The 24810-nt window shown below is 38.0% G+C and overlaps 3 protein-coding genes across 7 annotated transcripts; 2 read left to right on the forward strand and 1 right to left on the reverse strand.

Annotated features, from left to right (window-relative positions):
• The first annotated feature begins 91 nt into the window (after positions 1–91).
• LRRC39 (leucine rich repeat containing 39) lies at positions 92–15395 on the forward strand. 3 transcript variants are annotated; one of them, XM_015870171.2, is made up of 11 exons: positions 92–1540; positions 2734–2843; positions 3524–3746; positions 4616–4721; positions 5768–5924; positions 6405–6541; positions 7446–7591; positions 7983–8135; positions 8757–8896; positions 9172–9235; positions 15371–15395. In XM_015870171.2, exons 3-10 carry the CDS (start codon positions 3622–3624, stop codon positions 9231–9233), a joined length of 1026 nt encoding a protein of 341 aa, XP_015725657.1. In that variant the 5' UTR covers positions 92–1540; positions 2734–2843; positions 3524–3621; the 3' UTR covers positions 9234–9235; positions 15371–15395. The 3 variants fall into 3 exon arrangements, with proteins under 3 accessions (XP_015725657.1, XP_015725656.1, XP_032302197.1); XM_015870170.2 differs by lacking the exon at positions 15371–15395 and adding an exon at positions 10072–11058; XM_032446306.1 differs by lacking the exon at positions 15371–15395 and having other exon boundaries at positions 9172–11058.
• Positions 8881–15011, reverse strand: TRMT13 (tRNA methyltransferase 13 homolog). Its single transcript, XM_015870162.2, has 11 exons — positions 14840–15011; positions 14613–14659; positions 14443–14509; positions 13809–13871; positions 13620–13689; positions 13074–13180; positions 12482–12649; positions 12110–12182; positions 11185–11259; positions 9978–10395; positions 8881–9671 (listed from the first exon to the last, which is right to left on the reverse strand). Exons 1-11 carry the CDS (start codon positions 14990–14992, stop codon positions 9494–9496), a joined length of 1419 nt encoding a protein of 472 aa, XP_015725648.1. The 5' UTR covers positions 14993–15011; the 3' UTR covers positions 8881–9493.
• On the forward strand, positions 15028–24610 carry SASS6 (SAS-6 centriolar assembly protein). 3 transcript variants are annotated; one of them, XM_015870158.1, is made up of 17 exons: positions 15028–15143; positions 15371–15431; positions 16573–16652; positions 16794–16898; positions 17686–17857; positions 18728–18805; positions 19483–19602; positions 19706–19897; positions 20094–20288; positions 20642–20731; positions 20812–20991; positions 21412–21493; positions 21646–21755; positions 22326–22448; positions 22731–22822; positions 23244–23335; positions 23438–24604. In XM_015870158.1, the coding sequence occupies exons 1-17, from the start codon at positions 15076–15078 to the stop codon at positions 23518–23520; spliced, it is 1923 nt and encodes a 640-aa protein (XP_015725644.1). In that variant the 5' UTR covers positions 15028–15075; the 3' UTR covers positions 23521–24604. The 3 variants fall into 3 exon arrangements, with proteins under 3 accessions (XP_015725644.1, XP_032302196.1, XP_015725645.1); XM_032446305.1 differs by having other exon boundaries at positions 23669–24604; XM_015870159.2 differs by having other exon boundaries at positions 15095–15143; positions 16573–16656; positions 23438–24610.
• Positions 24611–24810: the final 200 nt, after the last annotated feature.

The raw sequence follows: 24810 nt of genomic DNA on the forward strand, positions 1-24810 counted from the left end.
ATGCAGGAAATCCTGTATATCCATCTTCTATTTATTTTAAAGAATGTACTGCACTTGAGACTACTAATAGAGCACAGCCTAATGCCTACTCTCCTACAAGTATGTTTATGTGGTAAGGGCTTAGTCTGAATAGTGTTTTGCTTTAGTCTTACAGCCATGCAGAAAAGTGATTTTGAAATATTAAAGAGATGAATTTTGCTTACAGAGAAAGCCTGAAATTTCTTTAAGACTCAAAGTTAAAAAGAAAGGTAAAATTTATTTTGGCCAAGTCTGATTATTTGCCTTTTTCAAGGGGGAAGAACTTGTATTTATATTTTAAAAATTAATTAAATAATTAATTTAAAATAGTGGGGGTATTGAACCTCTACCGAAACTGAAAGAAGCAATTCCTATACCAAAGAGGCATGACTTTCTCCTTCATTTATAAACAAACAAACAAAAAAATAAAATAAAAATAATAAAAAAATTTACTGCTAAAGCAGTTACCAGCTTTTTAAAATAGGAATTGGTCTTTCTATTTTAGTTTTTTCGTTTTTATTATTACTGTTGTTTACTTTCCATTATGAAGTTTTGTTTGGTAATGATAGAATTGAAGTCAGGCTGATAATAAATGAAAACGTTTTCTGCTACTGTGACCAAATGAGCGCTATTTCTAAGTTTTGTGTCCATATTTTATACCCTTATAGTGCAACCTAGGTTAGAACAAGTCTGTTTTGTGACTTATGCCCAGTGATTTTATGATGGTTGCTGCCTCTCCCTTTCCATCTGAGTGAATAAAAAGATATTAAACATCAAAAATAATAACAGAGTTAAAATGGTATAAATAGTCTGTCATGTAAATTCTAATACTTATATACTGGAACAGTTGTTCTGCTTTTAACTTCTCTAATGTCTCTTTGAGGAAATAGAATGTTAAAAATGTATTATGATTGGAAGCATGTAAAAGGGAGTGGTGAGCAATAACCCCTCTGCATACCATGATAAAGATTAGTTTTCTGCCTGGACTTTGACAATTTACATGGGAATCTTCATCGTGAGCGAAATCAGTGATTAAAATACTTAGTTATGTAATAATAATAAACTTTTAAAAGTCTAATTAATCACTGTTACTGATTAATAGCAATTATGCAGTACTGAGGATTTTCTGAAGCTCAGTTAGCTTTCAGATAAATACTGAAAGAGTAAAAAAAATTGCCAAAGCTAGCTTACTTTTAGTTTTCATTATGAAGCATAATGAATTTGTTTTTGTTCACAGATATTACTTTTATTGATCTTATAAGCAGTCTATGGGTGTCCAGTTAAGTTCAGCAAACTAGGAAGACATTAAGAATGGTAAATGCCGGGGGGTGTTGCAGAATTGCCTCATGTGATACCTTCTATTCTCAGCATAGGCTAAAATTAGAACTAGTCTGACATTGCATTGGAGTCTGAGTGAGAGTTCCAAATGGTTTTGATAGTACAAGCAAAATTTGTAACTTACCTAGGCTCTTGCACAGAAAGCAATGAGTCATGGAAAATCTTTGAAAACCAAATATTTAAGGTAAGTTGTTCCAAACTCTCTCAGATGCTTGGAGGCAATTTTTGGGGGGGATTACGTGGTAGTAATTTGTATTTATTTTACAGCCACATTTAGGAATACACTTCTGAATTGTCAGCAGCAATGTGATTATTGTGTCTTATTGTTTGTCTGGAAAATATCCAGAGGATTTGACGATAATCCTGGTATTATATAATTAAATATCCTTGAAGGTTGAGTCATATACTTAGGGCCTCTTGTACTTCATAGTCCTAAAGCAGTGTTCATTGAACTATATGCTGTCCACTTTTTTCCAAGTGTAAGCTTTCAGTAAAAAGAAGTGCTGTTTTGATTGTATAGTCTGAATTTGGATTTAATAGTGCATGTGTGAACAAATTGGTAGAGACTGGCACTTTTAATGTACGTTTTCTGTACAACATACCTTGAAAGATTTGTAGTTTTCTACCTGAAAATGTCTGAACAACAGGTATGATTCATCAGGTAAATCACTTTTTCTCAGTAGAAGACTAATTCTGGAAATAAGGCAATTTAAATTGCAACTTCTGATTGGAGCAAAAAGACTCATACAGCGTTTTAGTCACAGTGTTGCATGTTGGGATGAGGAATGAAATGAGTATTTACTAGGAGTACCACTGAAAAAGAAGTTAGGCTTTCAAAGTACAGCAAGTAAATGTGACTGTACTGATGCAGGGGAGGGAAAGATGAGAAAAATCTTGTTACAGAGAAGAAAGGATTGAATCCCTAAAAAGGGATTGAATTCCCAATTGAGTGCCAGACAGCACTGTGGGATGCCTTTTGAGTCACCTGCCAAATCCTGTCACTCTCCCTTAACAAGTAAAGAATGGTTAAGAATTCTTAGTATAAAAGTATTGGACCAGATTCTCTCTCTCTCTCTCTCTTTTTTTTTTTTTTTTTTTTTTTTTTTTTTTCTGGGGAGCTGAGGGATCAAACTTTATAATATGAATTCATGCTGTCTTTAGAACAAGAAGAAATATTGCCAATTAAAAATTAGTATTTGCTTGACTGTATCTTCTGAATTGATTTCAATACAATTAGACTTTACAAACAATTATGTTTGCAAAAGACATGGTAAACATAAAATGGCAGTAGAATGCTTTTTAGTAGTGTGTACTTATTGGGATAACAGTGTGCCTTCACTGCTCTTCAGAAAAGTATGTATTAATTATCTCCCTAAGGAAAAGATGATTTCAAAACATTAGCCTGATTTGACTTGGATCTTGACACTCAGGAGGTCTACAAGATGGTAAGAGAGATATGAAGAGTATGAGAAGTCTTTTTTAAAAAGGTAATGCATTGCCAACTGTACGCTACAGTGTGAGAGATACTATTAAGACAAATAAGTAAATGCACATGCTAATATGTTCCTAGCAACATTTCAGTGCAAAATTCCTTTCATTGCAAGTATTTATACCACTCAGGATGCAACTGTAATGATTAATTACCTGGAATTGCACAGAGCACCAATTTCTTCCTGGGAGGGGAATTAATTCTTACATCCACGTTTAATCATGATGGTTGTTCTCAGTCTGCAGCTGTAACAAACTGATAGAAACAGTTGTTCTCGAGAATGCAGAAGAGATTGTAAAAAGACGGGTACCTTTTGGGGAAAAAAAGAGTTAAAATTGTACATTCAAGTTAGTATTTAACTTGCTTCCCAAAATGAATGTTGACATTCTTTATACTTTCTAATTTATTTATTTTTTGTCACTATTTATTATAGTTGTGTCAACATCTTTGATAATAGTGCTGTGGTTTAATGATCTCCCATGGCAAATTCTCTAGATGATCATATAATTATTTTGATGAAAACTGAGTTTTGAAACTAATTGCCATTTTTTCTTGTTTATATTGTATTTTATTTCAGATGTAATTATTTTGTACATAGAAAGCAATTGAGAATATTATGTTTAGCTCTGCATTAACTATATTTAATGATATAATCAAGGAGATATGTCTGTATTTTAGTTTTCATGTCACTTCCCCCATGTGGTACATAATACACGCATTGAGGCACTGAAATTAGCAGTTGGAGTCCTGTGATTGAACCTGAACATGTAAGAACCATGACTGAAACTGCCGTTTGTATTGGATCATTCACTGCTGTAAAGACACTTTGGGAAGTGAGAATACAGAAGATAAATGAAGAATTAAGGAAAGAAAAGGAGTTCAGAGAGAGGTCTGCGGGAAGGTAAGTAAACTGTAGGTGATAAGTGGAAAGCTAGACTCTAAGTTACACTGCAGAAGACTAGAAGTAGTATTTCCAAACTCATCCACAGTCTAATTCTTTAATCTATACTGCAGTAGAATTCCCACTGCTTAGAATCTGGCAATACGTTCAGATCAATCAATCAGATGTGTTCTATGATTAAAATCTTAGCATATGCACTAAAACTATTAGATACAGATATTAAAATCCTCTTCTGTGTGTGTGCTCTGATTTGCTCTGATTTGTTTTATTCTCAGTGGAAGCATTAACAGTTGCTTGGTCTTCTCTTCTGAGTAGCCAGCAATTTCATGAAACGTGAAGAAATTTTGCATTTTTAGAACCATTCCTTATTTGTCAGATGTTTGAGATGGAATAACAAATTCAGAAGTTACAAATAAAACCAGAAAAGGAAGTTGGTTAATTATTAAAATTCTTGTTCAAGTCTCCACTGAAAACAAAGCTAAAAGAATCCCCATCTGATTGAACTTGTTTGATTGAACTTCTGTTTGGTGGAACTGAAAGCTTTCTGTCCCACCACAAAACTGGTTCAAAATGCATGAGTTTGGTCCTGTCACCTCACATGAATTTACTTTGTTTCCTGGCTGCAATGTGATGAAACTGAATAAAATTTTATTTTCCTTCTGACTGTAAAACTCAACTCTGCAGAGCTGCGTATGAATAGAATTACTATAAATTAACTTAGTCAAACAGTCAAACATTACTTTATGTTCTTATCTTCCCCCAGTTGATAACATAATTAGCAACCAGAAACAATATTGTTACTCATTCAAAGTAACTGCCTCTTATTGCCTATATTCATCGCTGCACCACTGACAGATTTTCTTTTATAGGTTACTGCTTGTCTGGGAGGAGAGAGCTGCTTTAGCAAAACTCAAAGAAAAAGTAATTAATGAAGATGGAAGAGCAGTTTTAAGGATAGAGGAAGAAGAATGGAAGGTATTGTGTATAGGTATTAATACTGCAGTGGTCTGAATGACTTGATGCATTTGAAGACTACTGTTTGCATTTTTACTCTCACAGCTGTACTGTTCCTAATCATGAAATGCTCATGTTTTGCTTTGCTAACCACAAATTGAGATGCACAGTTGTGAGAATGTAAAAGCAAGACATTTTTTTTTTCAGTTCCAGGTATTAAGTGTTACTCTGCAAAAATGAAGTCCAAAAGACTGTCTTGCATTACAAGTAATTTTACATTGCAAAATATTGGTTTAATTAGGTACATGTTCATTTTTTTAATGCACCCAAACCACTGAAATATCTCAAGATGAAAAACCTCTTGTGTTTAGATGCACAAAAAGGTTTTTTATTGTTACTTACTTTTTGAGTGACAATGAGAAAGTTAGATTCTCAGATTCTTATTTCTAATGCATATAGAGAACTGGCTAACTGTAGAATCAACAACAGAATGGAATCTAGCAGTGAGGACAAGTTACAGAGCTGGTAGCTTTATTAATGCAGAAATGCAGGTGCCAGTTCTATGAAGAGAATCAGACGATGTTGAGTAACAGCCCTGCCAGCAATATTCTGGTGTTCAGAATAGGAAAGCTCTGTTCTTTGTTTGGAATATCTAACATGTAAACACTGGAGTGTTTCTATCCTTCTGCTCTCAGCTGTTTGCTGTTTCCCTTAACAGAACAGGAAATGTTATTTAGATACTTGTTTAAAGGCAACAATCCAAACAGAGCAGCCTAATTCTCTGTTATAAAGCCTGAAAGTTTTCAAGCAATGACAGTAGTGCTGGTGTCTAAATTCTAAGAGAAAACAGTGTGTAGGTTAAACTGATGGTTGGGATGACCCACAGTGATAGAGTTCTTCTTTGGATGTTACAGTGTAGCTTAAGAAAAAGAAAATATCTTTTTTTTTTTTTTAATCACAGTACAAAATATTAATGAGAAAAAAAAAATCTTATCACCACTTTCTGCCTAAACCCTTATTCTTCTTTATTAAGCTGAATTTCTTTGGATTCATATTTTTTGTCTTAGACATTACCTTCCTGCTTATTGAAATTAGTCCATCTCCAAGAATGGCAGCTTCACAGAACCAGCTTGCAGAGAATTCCGCAGTTTGTTGGAAGATTTCACAATCTTGTTGTTCTTGATCTATCTCGGAATTCAATAGAAAGCATCCCTAAAGAAATTGGTGAGCTGTACTTTATTTTATATTGCTTTTCTAAGAAAATTAATGTTATACAATCATGCAATTTCTTGGCATTTTATCTGCCTACCTTTACAACTGTGTAGCTAAAAAACATTACTTATATTTGGCAGTTAGAGATCTTAAGGCCACCAAATCCCTAGAGATGTTTAAAAAAAAAGTTCATAGGCACAACAGATATTAGACATAAGAGAACCTGCTTAGAAAAGTGATACTAAAAACAGGCTTCATTTTCTGAGTTCATGGCATGGGTTGTTCTTTTCATAGGTTTTTGGATTTTTGGAAGTACTCATCTAGAATTCTGTACTAGAGTCCTGAAGTCCTTTAATTTAAATTTTTTATTTATATCTTATGTGAACACAGAACTCTTCTATAGCATTATTAGGATAACAGAAAAACATTAATGCTTTACTTCAAATATGATAAATATTCACGTTCATTCTTTCTCATTTGTGCTCTCTGCAGGCCAGCTGACTGGCCTCCAAGAGCTGCTTCTCAGTTACAATAGAATAAAGTCTGTTCCTAAGGAAATAAGTAATTGCATCAGTCTGGAAAGATTGGAACTGGCTGTCAACAGGAATATCTGTGATCTTCCTCCGCAGGTTTTGACTATTCTGATTTATTTACTTATTTATTTTGTGATGTATATTTTGAATTTACTCTGTGTTCTTATATTTGCTTTGGTGTTCTAATGCTATAAAATAAAATGCACGTGTAAACAGTATTCATACCACTAATCCAACTGAAGACATGTGACAAGGGCAAATATACCCGAGTAGTTGCAAGAGCTAATCATTGTCTAGATAAATGAGCATAGGGGACAACAATACAATTTGATGCTAGTTTAGGCTGAAGATCTTCACTGTGTGATTTACCCCACTGTGAATCTGATACCTTAGCACAGATGAGTTCCCTTTTAAGGCTGAGAATACAAGTTCACGCCATTTGCCACCATATAATTAAAAGCATATTTACCTGGACTTTACCAGCAAATTGCATGCAGAAGCACCGGCTGAGTATGAAATACTAAAGACAGTCATCACAAAATATAATCTCAGAAACATTTATATTGGAAAAGACCTCTAAGATCATCAAGTCCAACCATTAATGTAGCACTGCCAAGTCTACCACTAAACCATGTCCCTAAGCACCACATCTACATGTCTTTTAAATACCTCCAGGTGATGTCTTTATAACTCCTTTTCTTTAAATTTGGGATGTATATGCATTGCAATCATGATATTCAGCTTCTCAGCATTTAGGGTGCTCACGCTAAGTGAGATAAAGTGTAACCACCTGAACAGTTTCAAACCTACGCCCCTACCCTCCAGGTAAGTGCTGTAATTGTAGACTGAAATTCAGTTAACGTAACTCAGAAACCATTCTGTGTTTACAAACTGCAAAATGTGTTTTAATATTAAACTTTCTTTTTTTCAGTAAACGTGACTGCATCAGTGCTGTAATGGAACATCAATACAGAATTGCATTTAATCTCTTTCCTTTCAGCTAAGTGATTTAAAGAAGCTTTCACACATAGATCTGTGTATGAATCAGTTTACCACCATCCCTTCAGCTCTTCTGAACATGCCAAATCTAGAATGGTTAGATATGGGAGGAAATCAACTCCAGATGCTTCCTGATGCTATTGACAGGTAAACACAGCTCAAAGCTCACATCATAGTCTGAATTCCACTGCATTGAAATTCTAATGATTAGATCCTGTTTCAAAAGCTATTTTAATATTAACCTGATGGCTAACTTAAGATCTATCAGCTTTTGTGTATTTTTGATAAAATGGAGTAATTCATTTACTAAATAAATAAATAATACATTCACTGTCACCAAGTTAAGTGTTTCTTGCTAATAATTTTTTCAAGTAGCAGATTATACAGTTATTTTGGATATGGGATTTTCTTTGAGATTTTTATTATTCTTTATGCAAGTCCTTTATGTGGTTGTTAGAAATAATCAATTAAGAAAATAAATCTTACCAATAGAAATTTTCAGTATCTTGGCTGATTGAATAAATACTTACTTTTACAGAATGGAAAATCTTCATACTTTATGGCTCCAAAGGAATGAAATTAACTCTTTGCCAGAAACCATTGTTAATATGAAAAATCTTAGTACTCTTGTTCTTAGCAACAACAAACTTAAGGATATTCCTTCTTGTATGATGCACATGACAAATCTGAGGTAAGAAAAAGCAACAGAAATAGAAATGCCAGCAGATAAGTTTTAAAGCCACCCTTAAGTTGTATATCATAGAGTGGTGCTAAGTGGAAAAGGTGTGTCCACAATTGTACAGCATAATTACACAGATTCACATTTGAGAATCTGGTCAAGAAAGCTTTGAGAAGCACAATCCATTTAAGAGTGTAAGCTATGATAGTTACACCCCCAAAGGTTAAGGAGACTCACACATTTTTGCACATCACGGGACAAGTAAGCTTGTACAAGCTTTAATTTGTAAAGGGAGGACTGTAGGCTTTATCTACACAGTCTCAGTTGTTCCTAGGTAATGGTAGCTACTGTTGGGTGTAATGGTTTGGGGGATAAGGATGCAGAGGTGATGTTCTCCTAAAGTAGGGAAATGTCTGTTATATGGGGTTTATTTGGCTTCTTTCCTACAGCTGTTAGAATATTCTGGGCACACTGTAGTTTTGCCCTAAGGCAAGCATCATAAATGGTCAAGCCATGGTATACGTGGAAAAGATTATGGAAGTGGACTATGAACAGAGGGAGATAAACCTTAATTTAATTTCAAAAGCTCTCTCTGGCCAAGACGAATCATAACCTTTTCCACTGACCTGGCAGATTTGTCAACTTCAGAGACAACCCATTGGAATTAGAGATAACACTCCCTCCTTGTGAGAATACAGAAGAAGAGGAACAACAGGAAATGTTTGGCATTGAATTCATGCACATGTATATCCAGGAGTCACTGAAGAAAACAGGTATGGTTTTTTATTTGTTAATTTCAGTCCCAGAATTAAGCAACAAAGGGAAGGCTAAACTGGATAAAAGAAAACTAGAGCATTGTATACAAATGACACATGGAAAGCCCGGATTAATATTTTCCAAAGTCTGCAAGAAGACTTTTACTGAGGATGGGGTACGGTTATCAGAAGCTGGCACTTAAATAATTTAGGAGGAAACACAAAGCTATTCTGAGTGTCTAACTGGAAACAAATTATGTTAATTTCTCTTATTCTAACCCACTGTCTTTCAGGACATGCAGAAAGCTGCACTTCTGATGCTCCTATCTTAACTGCTAATGATGAAAGAACTTAACTGTGAGTAGAAACTATCTATCAAAAGATACTTCTTCCTAACAATATGGCTTGCAATTATTTGCAATTCTTAGGGATATCATTTTTCTAGTAAGGAGAATTGTTTTGCGTATTTTTAATTTCCATTCAAACTAAGAAACATAAAATCTTTTCTTGGGATAAGGAAAGACTAAAACAGGTTTTCTGTAAGCACTGAATCTGCTTTTTGTACAATCCACATAGACTTTATAGTTTTTCTGCCAGTTCCAAATCTGTATCTTGTCACGTAGTTGTCTCTGGGACAGCTGTCAACAGGACATTCTCCAAGGACACAGAGGAATCTGTATAGTACTGTAGTGCAGCCTTGTATCCTCGATGTTGTAAATATCTGATCCGTCCGTGATCAATCAGAAATTTACAGAGGGAACCAATCTCCTTCCGCTCTTCAACAGTAAGGAGCCTAGTTCCACAAGGAGGGGAAAAAAAGACAAACAGAATGTGTTAGGAGAGTAATTTTGTTAATTAACATTAGCAGTTGAGCTTAGAAAGACTACAAAAATCAGTCTAATTTCACTTCAAATCAGGCAAGCACATATATTTATGCTCTCAAAAATTCTATTTTTAAATTAAAATGTTTCTATTAAATAAGTAATTATATTGCTTCTGTAAAATGAGTTATTTTGAAGACCTAAACAAATTCCATGTTCCAATATACATAATTCTGATTTTTGCAAGAGTTTGCATGCTAGAAAAAAAAATCCTGTACCCTTGTAGAGCGTCAGAAGCAGTCTCTGTTTTACTGTATGCTTGGTCATGCTCTTCAGTGTTGGTTGTGTCGTCTTCACTTTCTTCATCTGTAGAGGCTTTGGTTATGGTTCCTCTCATGCCACAAGTGGCCCAGCTACTCATCCTCTGAAAATAATGAAATTCTACTGGTCCAAGTCCTACTGATCTGAAGAACTCTCTGCCTACATAATGTGTCCAGTCACATTTGTGATGGCAGCACAGCGCAATAACAATTCCAGCTACGGGCTTAAAGTCGTCTTTGTTCCTTTCATTATCATCATCATTTGAACTGTAGGAAGCCCCTTCTGCCTCATTCTTAGTACGCTTTGGTGCAGGCTCTTCATTTTCTTCATTACAGCAAGTTGCATAACTTTCTACCAAACATCTCAAAGCAAGATCTGGGAAAAAAAAAAAAAAAAACAACAACAAAAAAAGAGAGAGAGACTGAAAATACAAGCAATGTACACCTTGCTTTTACTTACATAGGCTGTATTGCTGCTGGGTTGGTGCTTCCCTAAAAGAACAAAAGTGTGCATCACAAGCCTAAAAGCATCCTTTGAGGATGGCTAAATGAGAAGCATACTGTGAAAACATGAAAACCTTATATGTTAAATGAATATTATGAGTCCTGTACAGCTACTAAGTTCTTATTCTCTTCAGTCTTTCTTCTACCCCAATCAAGCTGAAATATTTTGTTTTCTAGACTGGCATACTGTAAGAGGATCTCCTCCCTTATACAGCATGCAAACATTTGCTCTAAAAGTTTCACATCCAGGATACAATCTATTTAATATATATGCTTCTTAATGTCCAAATGTTTATGCCTCTTAATAATACATATACTTCTTAACTGTATGACTGTGTCGTCTTTGTAACAATACCCACATAAGATTCATACACGAGAGGTCTTTCTCAACTTAGTTAAAAACTGTAATAGTTGAAAATTATCAGGAGAGAAAAAAAGTTATTGTTGTTCGCTTGGGATGTGTATTCAGACAGAGCCAATATAAATTTAGAAAGAAAAATGTTAGGCTAGAGATGGTGGTGTAATAAAATAAAAACAACAACGAAAAACTCTCAACCGCTGACAAATACACAGCCCATGCCACACACTGTCCTTTGGTCTACTCTGTAATAAACCAGAAAGGTTTTCCTGTTGTCCTGTGGCTAACACATAGAACACGTACCTGTGGCAGCACCACACAAATGTTTCCCAATTCCTACCACTGGTAGTTTTTTCTTCTCTAAAATGGGTACCTTGTCTGAAAAACAAACAAAACAAAATACACAACAACTTGTATTATGATAATGTTATTTCAGCACATTTAACAAATATATGTTTACCAGTACTAAAAATACAGTGGTTTGTAAACAGAATTATAAGCTACTGAAAAGATAATATTTTTTAAATGACAAGCAGCAGATGCTGTGTCTGAGAAGCATATGGTTGGGTTATTCCTAAACAACTCAGCCCTGACAAAAAGCAAAGAATATATTTTAATGCTGTTAGAAATACTCTTTTCATCCTAAGCAGCAATAATTTACAGCAGTAAAATGATTACCTGAGAGAACTCAAAAATTATCTGCAGCTGAGGGATTAGCTCCAGTTAAACAATTAATTAAATACTTTGCCTTTTAATAAGATGCGGTATTAGAAATACAGGATTTTGCATTTAAGCTAAGCTAAATGTATCCATTTAACCATTCCAGCCTGTCCATACTGTGAAATGTAAGCGTGACATCAGTGCAGCTCCTGAAGACAGCTGATCCTACATACTCTGTAGTACTGATTTGAGTATCACATCAGTGATACACACAACTTATTTCTTTCTGCACGCATAAAACTAAGTCGTGTATAAACATGCAACTTCTAAAAAGCAACAACAATGTATCACTTATTTTGGTGTGCTGCATAAAAAGCAGAAATTTCAAATTCTTTCTTAATAATTAAAATTGTTACTTTTTATATACACAGGCACCATTGATGTGTCCCAAGTAACCACCAAGAACCAGATACACAAGTGTGCCACATACAAATTGACTTGATATCCAGTATTCCATTCTAAAATTAAGCCTCTGTTTTAGAGGTATTAAGGTCAAGAAATAACTTACTTAAACATAAATGCTGAATATCAACTTGAAGCCTTTCAAATATAGAATCTCTCCTTTTATGTTTTCCATCCACCTATGTAAATAAAACAGGATAATTAAATAGGATTGTCTGCTAATAGTTAAAGTTTTGCTGCAGCTCTTAGTGAGCAGCTTTGGTGACCTTTGAAGTTAATTTCCAACATTAAGACACCAGGATTTTTTTCTACTAAGTGTCCTGTTGGCAAAGCAAGGAACGCATACAGTCACACTAATACAACTTTTAATGGTTCAAAGACATTACATTATTTTGGAAGATGAAAAGCAAATGCGAACAGCTTTGATGACAACAGTTTAAAAATGATACTCTGCTAATATGACAATATCCTCCTTTACCTTGAATCTTGTCGTTGCCCTTTCCACAAGCAAAAACTGAATATTTTCAACATCTTGTAAGGCAATATCAACCCAGTGAGACAGCTTTCCTCGCCCAGCTCCAAACTCAACAAAGCATCTTCCTGGACCAAGCAAATGTAATTTTTCCATGTTACCTAAAATAGAAGCCTACAAATATCAAAACATTATTTATGAACCACGTGAAGATATGATGATGCCACCAAACTGCAGAAAACTTTTTCAAGTCTTCCTTCCTTGACAGATTAGGAAAGAGGTTCTGTGTGCACATGGAAAAGAATTATGATTTCTGGCTAATGAGCATTACCCTTCCTCAGAGCTTCACTCAGTAACTCCAATTTATTCTGAGTCAATATAAAATAAAGAAATGAAAGCTCAGAAGAACCACATGTTCTTCAGGAGCCTAATAAACCTATTACTAATACTCAGCAAAACAGCTATTCTTATGTTAGTATTTGAAAAGCACAGAATTATAAAGCATCAGATTTCCGCTGTATAAAGTATCTAACACTATGCACATGCAGTCATTACAACAGTTACACCTTTTTAAAGGCATCCATAGCAGTAATCATACCTGTTGTTTCAAGTGTTTGAAAGCAGAGTCCCCATTCTTTGGGTCATTTAAGGCTTCCTGTAAAGCCTGGTGAGAGAGTACTTGTTCTTTAAGGTCAAATTCCAGCCCTGCATACAAATACAAAACTTTTCAGTATAAGTTTCAAGTGTTTCTGTTTTTGCAACACTTATGTTACAAAACTCCTGCTCAGATGCAAGCTCAAATTATGGCACAAACCAAATAGCCTTTTGGAGCTTAAGTCTATCATCATAACTTTGTAACAGAAATATATATATTTTTTATCCATAGTGGTATTTGAGCAGAAAACAAATAAAAAAGCACAGAAGGGAAGGTAGCCGTATGGGGGAAAGATCAGTGTTTTATCATTCCTTCAATGTAGTTTATTCTGCTGAGTGAAATTTAGCTATTAGAGGATTGCCTACATCTTAATTACTTCAGATTTGTCCAGTATCAAGTTCATCTCATCTTTTAACGAATATTTAACAGCAAAAATAACATGGAAACAATTATTCAAAATGTATTATTTTTAGTATTAGGTGGACTCACCATGACTGGCTTTCTTCAGCTTGACAATTAAGTTCTCTAGCTCTTCTTTGGGTAGGGAAGACAGAGTAACCTTTTTAAGGAAAAAAAACACAAAGGCAAGACGTTTTATTTTTGCCAGTTCTTCAGCCGTACCATAGATGGCAGATCGTTATGTCGTGCAAGAGCTTGAGAGCAAATAAACATACTCACCTGATCTGCTGGTATTTCCGCTACATCTTTTACACCTGCATTAATATCTTGAACAAAGTAGACCTTTGAAAAGCAAAAGGAAACCAATCTGAGTCTATTCATTACTCTGAAGCAAAAAAGCCAAGTTCTTCAGTGCTTTCAGATTCCTGTGCACAGCAACAGGAATCCACTGCAAAAGAAGAGATTCCAAAGGGAAAAAAACCACAACTCTTTTCCTGAAGTCCAATCCTGATTCCCCAGCAGAAGTTACTGCTCTAGCACATCTTTACAAGATCAAACACCTCACTAAGGATTGGGCCGTTCATGCTTTCTAGACTGTTAACAATGACAGCTTTACAACCGCAGCAGTTATCATGTTGTCTTGGAACAGCTGCTGCAACATACATCGTAACCTATTCATTCTTTCAGCACTGCCTGCATTTGTCAGCCAAGCTTTCCATGACTCACTAACCTGCACGAAGCTGGCAGAACTGGGTTAGGAGAGGCCAGAAGCAAGGACACATCTACCGCTCCCTTTTAGCTTTAAATGAGTGTTTTGGTGGTACTGCAAGAGACCACTCCCAAAGAACATCTCCGAGAAAAACCCATTCCACATACGAACCCAAAAGGGCTGCACAGCTGAGCTGACACTCACCGGCTTCGGCTTCTCTCTGGAATTACATTTCTTTAAATGTTTTTGTAGTTGGTCCTCATACACAGTGCTGAAATCCAAAGAGAAAGGAAAAGCAAGTTACGCCAGTTATTGTGAGATCCCTGATGCAAAACACATACATACATTTTAAAAAGCATTTTGCGTGTACTTACTGTTTCGGATCAAGAGGGCACGGGATTCTTTTCCTGTCATTTTCTTTCTGATTAAAAAGAAAGTTTTGGACAACACGTCAGCGTGCACCCAGTGCTGCTGTTGTACAACAGCTGATAAGGAACAGCTGAGAACCGCAGACCAATAGTTCAGAAGGTCAGGGATACAGGGCACGAACCGGCTACATCCAAACCCAACCCATAGGACCCGGCTCCTGCTGCCCCGGTACCTCGTGCTGCCCGTGCTCCCCGCAGAATCGCCTCCCTGGAGCCGGCACCATCTTGCAGAATCGCCTCTTCCTTTGCACGAAGAAGGCGCAGCGCTCCGCCATCGGGCCCGTTCCGGATCCCGTCCCGCCGCCCGCCGCCTCCTGCGCCGCCATTTCCTTCCCGCCTCACCCCGCGCGCCGGGCGCCATCTTGAGGCTCCTCCTCTGTAGAGCCGGGCGCCAAACTCAAAGCGTAAGATGGCGGCCGAGCTGCTGTTCAACCGCGAGCTGTGCGTGCAGGCGAGGGGACAGGGCTGCGAGGAGAGGTGAGCGGCGGGCGGGATAAGGCTGGGCCAAGTCTCGGCCTCGTCTCTAAGTGCGGGAGGTTCTTAACTCCCTTTTGGAGGAGTTCTCCCTCACGTTCCTGGCCGTGTCCCGGCAGTTGCGGGCCGCGTTCCTGTTGTGAGGTGGGGCTGGTAAAGGCTCGGTGGGAGCGGGGCTTGTGAAGGCCATTTCCTCGGTTTATTAATGAGTTGCACCTTTTTGTACGCAGGAGATTAAACGTTCGAGTGAATGTTGAGCTGCTGTCAGTATCTAACCCCGTTCATAAAAAGGTTTGTGGATTAGTTGTGTTTGTGTTTTCCATCGTTTTAGTTGTATTTCCTCACATGGTGGGACAAATGGGCAAAGGAAAAGCAGAGTAAGATGTTGGTCTGTTTGTCATTTGAGTTCTGTTCTTCATAATCTTAAAGGTTAGAAGTATTTGGGGACCTTTGGGGGAGGTTAAGGACATGTCTGGCCTTGGTCCCTATGTCAGGGTGTGCAGCCCCAGCAGTCCCTGCAGAGTCCTCTCAACTAATGAGAACAACAACTTGTGTGTGGGTGCAGCATCTTGTTCCGTATCAGTGTGTGCTGCTGTCCTGGAATGCCTGCAATTCATCTAGAGCGGCAGGAAAGAAATAATGTACTAAATCTGCAGGAAAAAACTCCTAGGAAGTCAGCAATATGATTCCCCTTGGGATTATAAGATCTGTGTTCTGTCTACTTTGTCACTTAAACTTTATTTCTGCCTATCAGGATGTTTATGAGTGGCCATCAGGTGATGGAGTTAATGAAGAAAGGCTGGTGTGTGAGTGCAGCCATTTATTGTCATTTATTTAAAGCTTCTGCTAATGCAGCAGTGGTGATGCTGAGTGAAGGAGCAGCTGAGAACAATGTGATGTGTCTCATCATGTGTGAGTGGGAGCATTGACAGACACTTGGAGTCCAAGCAGACGAATCCCTGTGCTCCATCAGTTCATGGCACATGGAACCAAGCAGGGCTCTGATCCTCAGCAGCCTGCACAAGTGGCTGCGTGCCAGCAGCAGCTGTAGCAACGAGCTCACGTGTAACTGCTGGCTGTGTTTGTAAAGCTCCAAGAGCTCTGTTAGTGTTAGCAACTTAGTTAACTTCCTTGATGTAAAATAAGACGTGTAGGATTGTGAAATGTTGCGGCTGGAAGCTGAATGGCTTCTGCATTGATTATTGTGGTGAGAAGTAGTTTTCCTGAGCTGCTGCTTTTGCTTTTTCCCACAGTATTATTTAAAATTAAACATTAAAGCTTTCTCCTAAATGAGTTGTCACAATTCTTACTCATGGGTACAGAGTAATAGTAGTATTAAGTAGGCTGTTTTCAGTACTGCTTTATGATACTTGAACAATTGTACGGAGTGGTGTATGGTATTGAATATCATATCTCATTGTCTTTCTTTCAGGATTTGGCTGTGAGACTGACTGATGATGCTGATCCTTTTTTCCTTTATAACCTTGTCATATCTGAGGAAGATTTTCAAAGGCAGGTGAAGTTGTAATGTTTGTGAGTGCTTAGAAATGGTCGTGAAGAATGAAATAGAGCTTTTAAAGATTCATCTTAGAATTTGAGTTGTAGCATTTCTCACCTGTATTGCTAATATTTTCCCCCCATCTGTCTATGCAGTTTAAAATCCCAGCAAGGTCTCTTGGTGGACTTCTCTGCTTTCCCACAGAAGTTCATAGATCTGCTTCAGCAATGCATTCAAGAACAGAACAAAGATATCCCAAGGTAAGTATAAGAGAGTAACGTATTGCCCTGTGTGTGTGTTTGGGTTTATAAAATGTTCGTCAGTGGCACAGGGATAATTTAACCTCTGTTGGGTGGGTGTTGCTGACAGAGCCTCAATGTCAGGTTCTCTCAGCTGTTGCTGCCTGCTGACTGTCTCCTTAGCAGAGTTTAAGCTGGAAGGGGCGCAGCACTGTTGTGCTGGGAGCAGTGTTGGGCAGTAATGGACTGAAATACAAAGAATTGGTTCTTTCACAGGGAAAGCAGAGTAACGAGGTGTTCCAACAAGGAATTTCTCTTGCTTTCATGTCAGTGTTCAGATATAAAAATTGGTGGGGCAGAGCTGAGGCGCACTCCTCTGTCTAGTGAGGTTTCTATACATGGCTTTGGCTGTGGTGACAAGGACGCGCTGTGCAGCACATGCGGCTTCTGAATCATGCGCTGTGCATGTGAACGTAGCTGTAGCTGATGGGATACATGGAAGTCAGGGGTCTGTTTTCCTTTGGAAAAGGCCTGACCTGGTGTTGGACTCAGGAGTCTAAGAGGGGCTTCTGAACATTGTCAGAACCCAATACCGGTTGTGTTTTTGTTCTTTTACATTCCTTGATAAAATGTGTGAGCGTTCCAGTTGATAATTATTGATAGGAATTGAAGGTCTTAGTCCTTTTCAAAACAAACCCATGACAGCCTTTTATTGCATGTATAGAAGTGTATTTTATTTGAAAATAGCTTGTAGGACCTACAAATAGACTCAGTAAAAAAATGGTGGGTTGTTTTTGTTTTCCCCCAGGTTTTTGCTGCAGTTGGTTTCTTCAGCATCTGCTCTAGATCGCACACCTGTCTCTTTAAATGTAGTGGAGACCAACCCTTTCAAACACCTCACCCATCTCTCTCTAAAATTCCTACCGGGAAATGATGCAGAAATAAAGAAATTTTTAGCCAGCTGCTTGAAGTGCCTTAAGGTAAAGTGAAGAGTCATGGCTGCAACAAGGCCCTGATGCTGGGGGTGTTTAGGAATGGTTCGTCGTGTTTAGGAATGGTTCGTCATGTTTTTATCAGTCCTGATTTTTCAGAAGCCTGCAGGGAGTTGTGCAGTTTGGTTTGCTTTGGTCATTCTGTTTGTGCACATCACTGCATGCAGGTGTTTGGCTGCTTGTTAAAACATTAAATTGTTATTTCACTCTAGCAATGAAAATCTTAGATACACACTCAACCAAGTGCTATAATTTAAACTGGCAGAAAACCTGGTGTTTTACATACATGTGTTGTTCAGCTGTTGAAGGCTTCAGTGTTTGGTGTTTTATAGTCTTGTGCCATCCTGGAAGCTTCCTGCCTCTTCTGCTGTAGGAAATCATGTGTGTGTGCACCATTCTGAGGCTTCATGGACTTCACAGGGCTACTGGCTCTAAATAGCAACTCACAATTACAACAATGACAATGAATTACTCCAAAATTAATGATCTCCTCGTGTAACTGTTGCCTCTTTCATAGCCTGGCTATTTGCCTCTTGTTCATTGCACTGTCATGTTGACAGCCATTTTAACTAATGACATTTCCAGTAGTTCAGCTGATCTATTTCTAAGGGAACTGCTTTGTAAACAAGTCATTATAAGATAAAAGCTTGATTAAAAGCATAATGCAAGATATTTTCCTTGCCTTTTTCTCTTAAATGTACATTTTATATCTTATTCAATATGAAGTTTGTTTCATAAGATGCTTTTTCTACAAATTGAGTGTAAGCAACCACATACCCATTGTATGATGCTGAAGTGGAAGCTGGATATGGGTGTTTTGGGAGCTAAGATCGAGTCTTGGTATCAATTTTGACACAGGAAGACAAAACGACATTGGAAGAAAAGCTTCGGAAAACTGAAGAGGATTTTAGCAGAAAACTGAGCTACACCCAACAGGTAACGTACATCTGTAACTTTGTGCATTCTGTAAAAGGGTGGGAATCCTTAGATTTGCATAAACTGAAAGTGTGATAAATAAATCAGAAGGGCTGGAGGTTGTGCTGCTCTGATTTTTTTATGGTCAGCTCCATGGTAGGTTTTGTATTTGTGCTTTGAGAGGACAGTGCTGGCTGTGGGTCAGACTCCATGAGCTTTCTGACCAACATGAAATAGGAAAAGAAATCCATTAAAACTCCAGTTGTGGAGATGTTTTTGTAATGGAATGCCATCTGACCTCATTTTGGGGGCTATTACATTGTTGAACTGGAACAGAGAATTACAAATTAAAAAGCTAATTCTGCTGACCTTGGGTTTTTTCCTCCCTCCTTACGAGAGCGGTTTATTTAAAACTCCCACGAGATGCAGCGCTGGGAGCAGCAGATGTTGTATCGCTTCTGAGTTGGGAGAAAATAGAACTGGAAATGAAGGTTGTTGCATTCGCACAAAGTCAGAAAGTTGAGCTTTTCAGTATCTCGCTTTTCTGTTGATATAATGATTGGATACTTTGGCTCCTGCTGAAATACAGACTTTGAAGAATTAACAGTAAGGAACCGTTTGGTATTTAATGAAATGCTGCATTCTTAAAATCCACAATACTTTTTCTGAAACCCTGACTGGTTGTCCAACCTGAACAGAGCTTGGCAGAGAAGAGCCGAGAGCTGGACAAACTGAAAAATGAATGGGCGTCATACACTGCTGCTCTGACAAGCAAACACACGCAGGAGCTGACAGCTGAGAAGGAAAGAGCTCTCCAGGTATGAGAGTGGAAAAGGATTAGCAGTATTCTTACCTAAATCCTTTCTTAGCTTAATCTTCAGTTTCACTGACTGACTGCTGTTGTTTCCCTGCTCATTATAGGCACAAACTCAGTACCAGCAACAGCACGAACAACAGAAAAAGGAATTGGAAAGTTTGCATCAGAGAAGTGTTCAGCAGCTGCAGAACAGACTCTCGGAACTTGAGGTCATCAATAAAGACCTCACAGAAAGGAGATACAAAGGAGACTCTACAGTCAGGGAACTGAAAGCAAAGCTTGCTGGAGTTGAAGATGTACGGCTTATTGATTTCTCTAACCAAGATGATGATTTTTAGAGCATTAATCTTGCAATAATTAATATGGCATATTAAGTTTTACTTCTCTTTTTTCTACCATATGCTCACGATAATTTATATATATCTTTTTAAATTGGCTTTTGTTTGTTTGTTTTTCCAAAGAATAAAAACCAGTTCTTTCCCAACATTCTAGGAGTGCCAAAGAGCCAAGCAGGAGGTGGTGTCACTGCGTCGGGAGAACAGCACCCTGGATGCTGAATGTCATGAAAAGGAGAAACTCGTTAACCAGCTACAGACACGGGTTGCTGTTCTGGAACAAGAGATCAAGGACAAAGATCAGCTGGTCATTAGAACAAAAGAAGTGCTGGATGCGACACAGGAACAAAAGGTTCAAGTTTCGGAATCACTATTTCTAAAGCTCTGCAGAACTTTGTTAAGGTCACTGGATAACCAGACTTCCTTAGTGCTTTCAAATGTAGACGCCAAATTATGGCATCAATTTTGATTATTATGGATTAATTTTGATTAATTAATTTTTATGAAGACAGCTACTGTTGTAATATTTTGTGGTACTTCTTGTAAAGTGGCTGAATTGAGAGACCTCTATTTAAGCAATAATATAATTTAACCAGAAATCGACGGCAGATTGAAGAAAAAGAGTTGCTGAGGTTCTATTTACAGTTGTAAGTGGTGTGTGTTCCATATCTTCATCTTTATAAAACATTTATAATTCTTTTGTAGGTGATACTGGAGGAGAATACAGAAAAGAAACAAAGTCATATTGAGAAGCTTGAGACAACAATTAAGTCTCTGTCGGCTGAACTTCTTAAGGTTTGTTGGAACGTGCCATTCATTTGCTTTATGTCATCTTTTGTTTTCAGGAATTACTTTGAAAATATTCTTTTCTGTAGGCTAATGAAATTATCAAGAAGTTACAAGGAGATCTGAAAACCCTAATGAGTAAATTGAAATTGAAAAATACAGTAACAATTCAACAGGAGAAACTATTAGCAGAAAAAGAAGAGAGGCTTCAGAAAGAACAGAGAGAACTGCAGGAGACCGGCCAATCTCTGAGAGTGAAAGAGCAGGAGGTGGGTGCTGTGATGGGCTGACCCTGCATCCTGCACATGTTACTGTGTGCAGCACAGCTGGTCAGTGTTTGTTAGAACCCTTAAAATATTTGTGAACAGCAATGAGGTCTTGATTTTTTTCCATAAGAATTTACTCTTATGCACTTAATATGTTTAAGTGCATAATCAACATGTCATTTTTTTCATGTTAAACTGATTTACAAGAGAGATTCTCTTGCTGCCGTCTTGTCCTAAGTCTGGCTAGAAACAGGTCATTTCAAAAGAGTTATTGCACTGATTCTGTAGAAACTTGAATTCTAACTTCTTTAAGTAATTACAGAACTTCTCTGATCCTTCACTTCTTATTCATATGGTAATTTTTCTTGAGTTCCTAATGAGCGCTACACTTACTGATGGTTTTATAATATGGTGATATTGCAGGTTTGCAAGTTACAAGAACAGCTAGAAACTACAATACAGAAACTGGAAGAAAGTAAGCAGCTATTGAAAACCAACGAGAACGGTAGGTTTGTACTATTTATCTGTTAAATGGTGCAATGATTGAGCTGCTTCTGAAAATTAATGGAAGGCAACTGCACTGATATGTCTGCTTGCTTTCTTGTGAGGAGCTGCACTATTCTGTGAGGAGGGGCTTGACCTTTTTTATCTCTTTAGTGATCACGTGGCTGAACAAACAGCTGAATGAAGTTCAGATGGTAAAGAAGATGGAGACTCCCAGCAGCGCGCACGGTGGTGTTAGGACTGCCCTGACACCTCACGGCATGGTAAGATACAAGAATAGGTTACAGTCATCACTTCTTGAAATGCATGGCCTAAAAAAAAGCCTTTTCTTTTAATCCTGTACTGGCGGTCTGTTTGCTGCACTGTTATGACATAATAACCCCTTGGGTGCCAGTTGTGGTGCTGGCCCTGGGGGTTATTTCTGAAGCTCTTATTTTTTAAAATTCATCTAGCAATGCTACAACTACCCTTGAGAATGTAGAGCATGGGATGAAAACAAAACAAACCCTCAGTATTGGTGCTGTGAGGTTTACTGACATCCTAATGATCTTTGTATGGATTGCAAAGTGAATTTTAGCCTTACATCTGGATGCGGCATAAGTTAAAACAGTACATATATTAATATTACAACCCTTCAAAAGCTGCCCTTTTCCCTAAAAGGTTTGTTTTCCCTCCCATTAGAAAGACTGACCTGCTTTAAGCGTCAGCTTTGCAAATTTGGCTACTTGTTAAATTTGGAGTTTTAAATCTGTTCAGCAAATGCATTTCCATACCTGTTCTTGTCCTTTACGGATGTATTCTTATTCTCTTATTAATATATTCTTTCTCTACAGCTTGACCGACCTTCCTTTCCCGGCTCAGGACTCGTTCATCCCATTTCTCCCTTCTACGCCTTCCAGAAGTTTGCAGAACCAGCGCGTAACAAAACCCCCAGCCCCCACTGTGCAGTGTCAAAGGTAGGAGTCTGGGCTTTCCTGTTTGACTCAAATGTAACAGCATGAAGAATCAAAGCTTATTCTTTTGAATCTTTCTCAGAATGCATTAATAGTTACTGTGTATCCCAGCACTGCTTGACAGGGGACAGTGTGCTGACCACCAGTCAGTGCTTTTTTGTCCTTCAGTGCTCTTCAAGATATGGAGAAATGAATCCTTGCAAAGCCCGCTCTGAAAACCAGCTGCTGCTGCACCATTGCATCTGGAGGAGCCCAGTTTAACCTGCAGCTCTTTTGTTTCTGCAGATTCAATTTAACTCACAGGTTTCAAAAATAGATCAGCACTCAGACGTTCAGGCAGTGACTGCAGCAACTGGTCATCCAGCAAATAAGGAGAAGTAAGTATCATCCATTGCGTTTTTAGCTGCTTTTTTCCCTCTTATATAAAGCCCTTTTTCTTCTGTGGACATCTGGAATTGTATTAACACCTCCAATACCAAATTCATTCTGTGAGCTGCTTTCCATCACTCCCATGTTTACAGATTTGTAGCCAACCTACTGCTCACTAAACTTGGTTTGTAGGCAACAAATGAAGATTTGGTCCCACAGCATTGTGTCCCTTCTGGTGCCAAGTTTGTGGCTACCAGGTGATACAGTCAGACCATTAGTTGTAGGTGGTTCTCGTTTACTCAGTCATAGTTAACAGCTAAATGATAAAGTCCATAGGAACTCTAGTTCTACTTCTGTTGTTTTTTGTTGAATGAGTCCATCCACTGTTGCTGTTAAGACGCTGCTAACTACGTTTTGTTTTCTTTCCAGTGGTGATAACGTGGGGCTGGAACCCAAGTACTTCAAGAAAAAAGAAGACAGCATTCCTTTACGAGGGCTCAGTCAAAATACACTTAACTCAGGTATGTTTGGAAACAGTTAAACAAGACCCTATTTGAGATGTACTTACAGGGTAATGATAGTTACGGCTCTATGAACACTATCGTGTTTCTGCTCTTCTGCAGAGTACTTGAAACCCTACTTACCAAAAGTCCAGCCGTCACCACCAGCTGCAGTGACAACAGCCTCAGCTTATTTTCCAGGATAGGAACCAGGGATATTAAGAATTGTCTTATAACTGCTTGGGGATCTGACGATGTCCTATACAAACATTAGTAAAAGTATCAGCATCAACTGACAGTTCTGTCTGACTGGATTTTCTTTGAGAAAGATGTCTTATTGGGATGCCTTTTCAGCTGATTCAGAACAGACAGAGCTCTAAGCAGCCTCAACCTTAACGGTAGCACCACTGTGTACTTCAGTCACTGAACTGAGTGCTGGATTTTCTCCTGGCCTGTAGTCTTCCAGAAAACCCAAGTAAGTGGCACTGACAGCTTCTGTTACAGTATTTGACACGTGTGCCTCCATCAAAGTGTATCTCTGGTGTTCCCTCATAGGGAATGTGATTCCTTGCAACGCTTTCTTTCAGAGAAAGGATGATGTTGCAGGTATTTTTCCAGCACTTTCTGGATTATGTTTATTTTAATAATGGTCAACCTTGTGAGTGAGCACAACCCCTTCCTCTCTTGCAGTTTTGATTTTGAAACCTTGCTTAATTTGAATTGCATATAGATGGAAGATCCTATATTATATATACCTCCAATGACAACTAAGGTGTAAAGATCTCAGCCTGTGTTGCCCAAACTTCTTACCCATCTGTCAGTGCTGTGTTCCTGACAATCAAGCATTAAATACTACAAAACAAACAATGAACGCTGTAACAGAGGAACTAAAGCTCTCATATTTACTAATCCTACTTTGCAAATGTAATTCTGCACAGAAACCTGCTTACTTAAAATTCCACCATTCAAACTGCAAAGGACTAAATCTCTTCAGCACATTCCACTATCCAGGTTCAAATGCCAGAATCATGTAACTGTATTTCATTCTTATATGGCAGGCAAGTGCCTGGGACATCCCAAATATGCTGTTATTGCAGAGACTGTCTATATACTTGTGTTTTTAAAGATACTTCCTTAGATATATTTAACTGCAGCTGAGGACTGTATATTTAAGTGGTTTGTTTTGCAGTGCAAAATGTACATTTGTTTATAATCAGCGCCGTGTTTGTGTACCTACTTGTTTTGAAATGTACAACTTCTATAGAAATATTAAACGTCTATCAAAACCTCCGAGAAGCAATTGTTTTAAGTTACCGCATCCAGTGCTGCCACGTGCCAGAGTGGCAGTGTTTGATTTACTCACCTTTCTCTGGACTTCCCAGCTCCGTTGCATCCCCATGCACTGCTGTTGTACTGGATCAGCGCTGCGCTGCATGTAGGGTCCCTGGGGGGCGGCTGCCCGTTCCTAAGGTGCGTGATTGCACTGCTTGGCCTAG

This window comes from Coturnix japonica, chromosome 8 (genome assembly GCF_001577835.2).
Source record: "Coturnix japonica isolate 7356 chromosome 8, Coturnix japonica 2.1, whole genome shotgun sequence".
Classification (NCBI taxonomy): domain Eukaryota; kingdom Metazoa; phylum Chordata; class Aves; order Galliformes; family Phasianidae; genus Coturnix; species Coturnix japonica.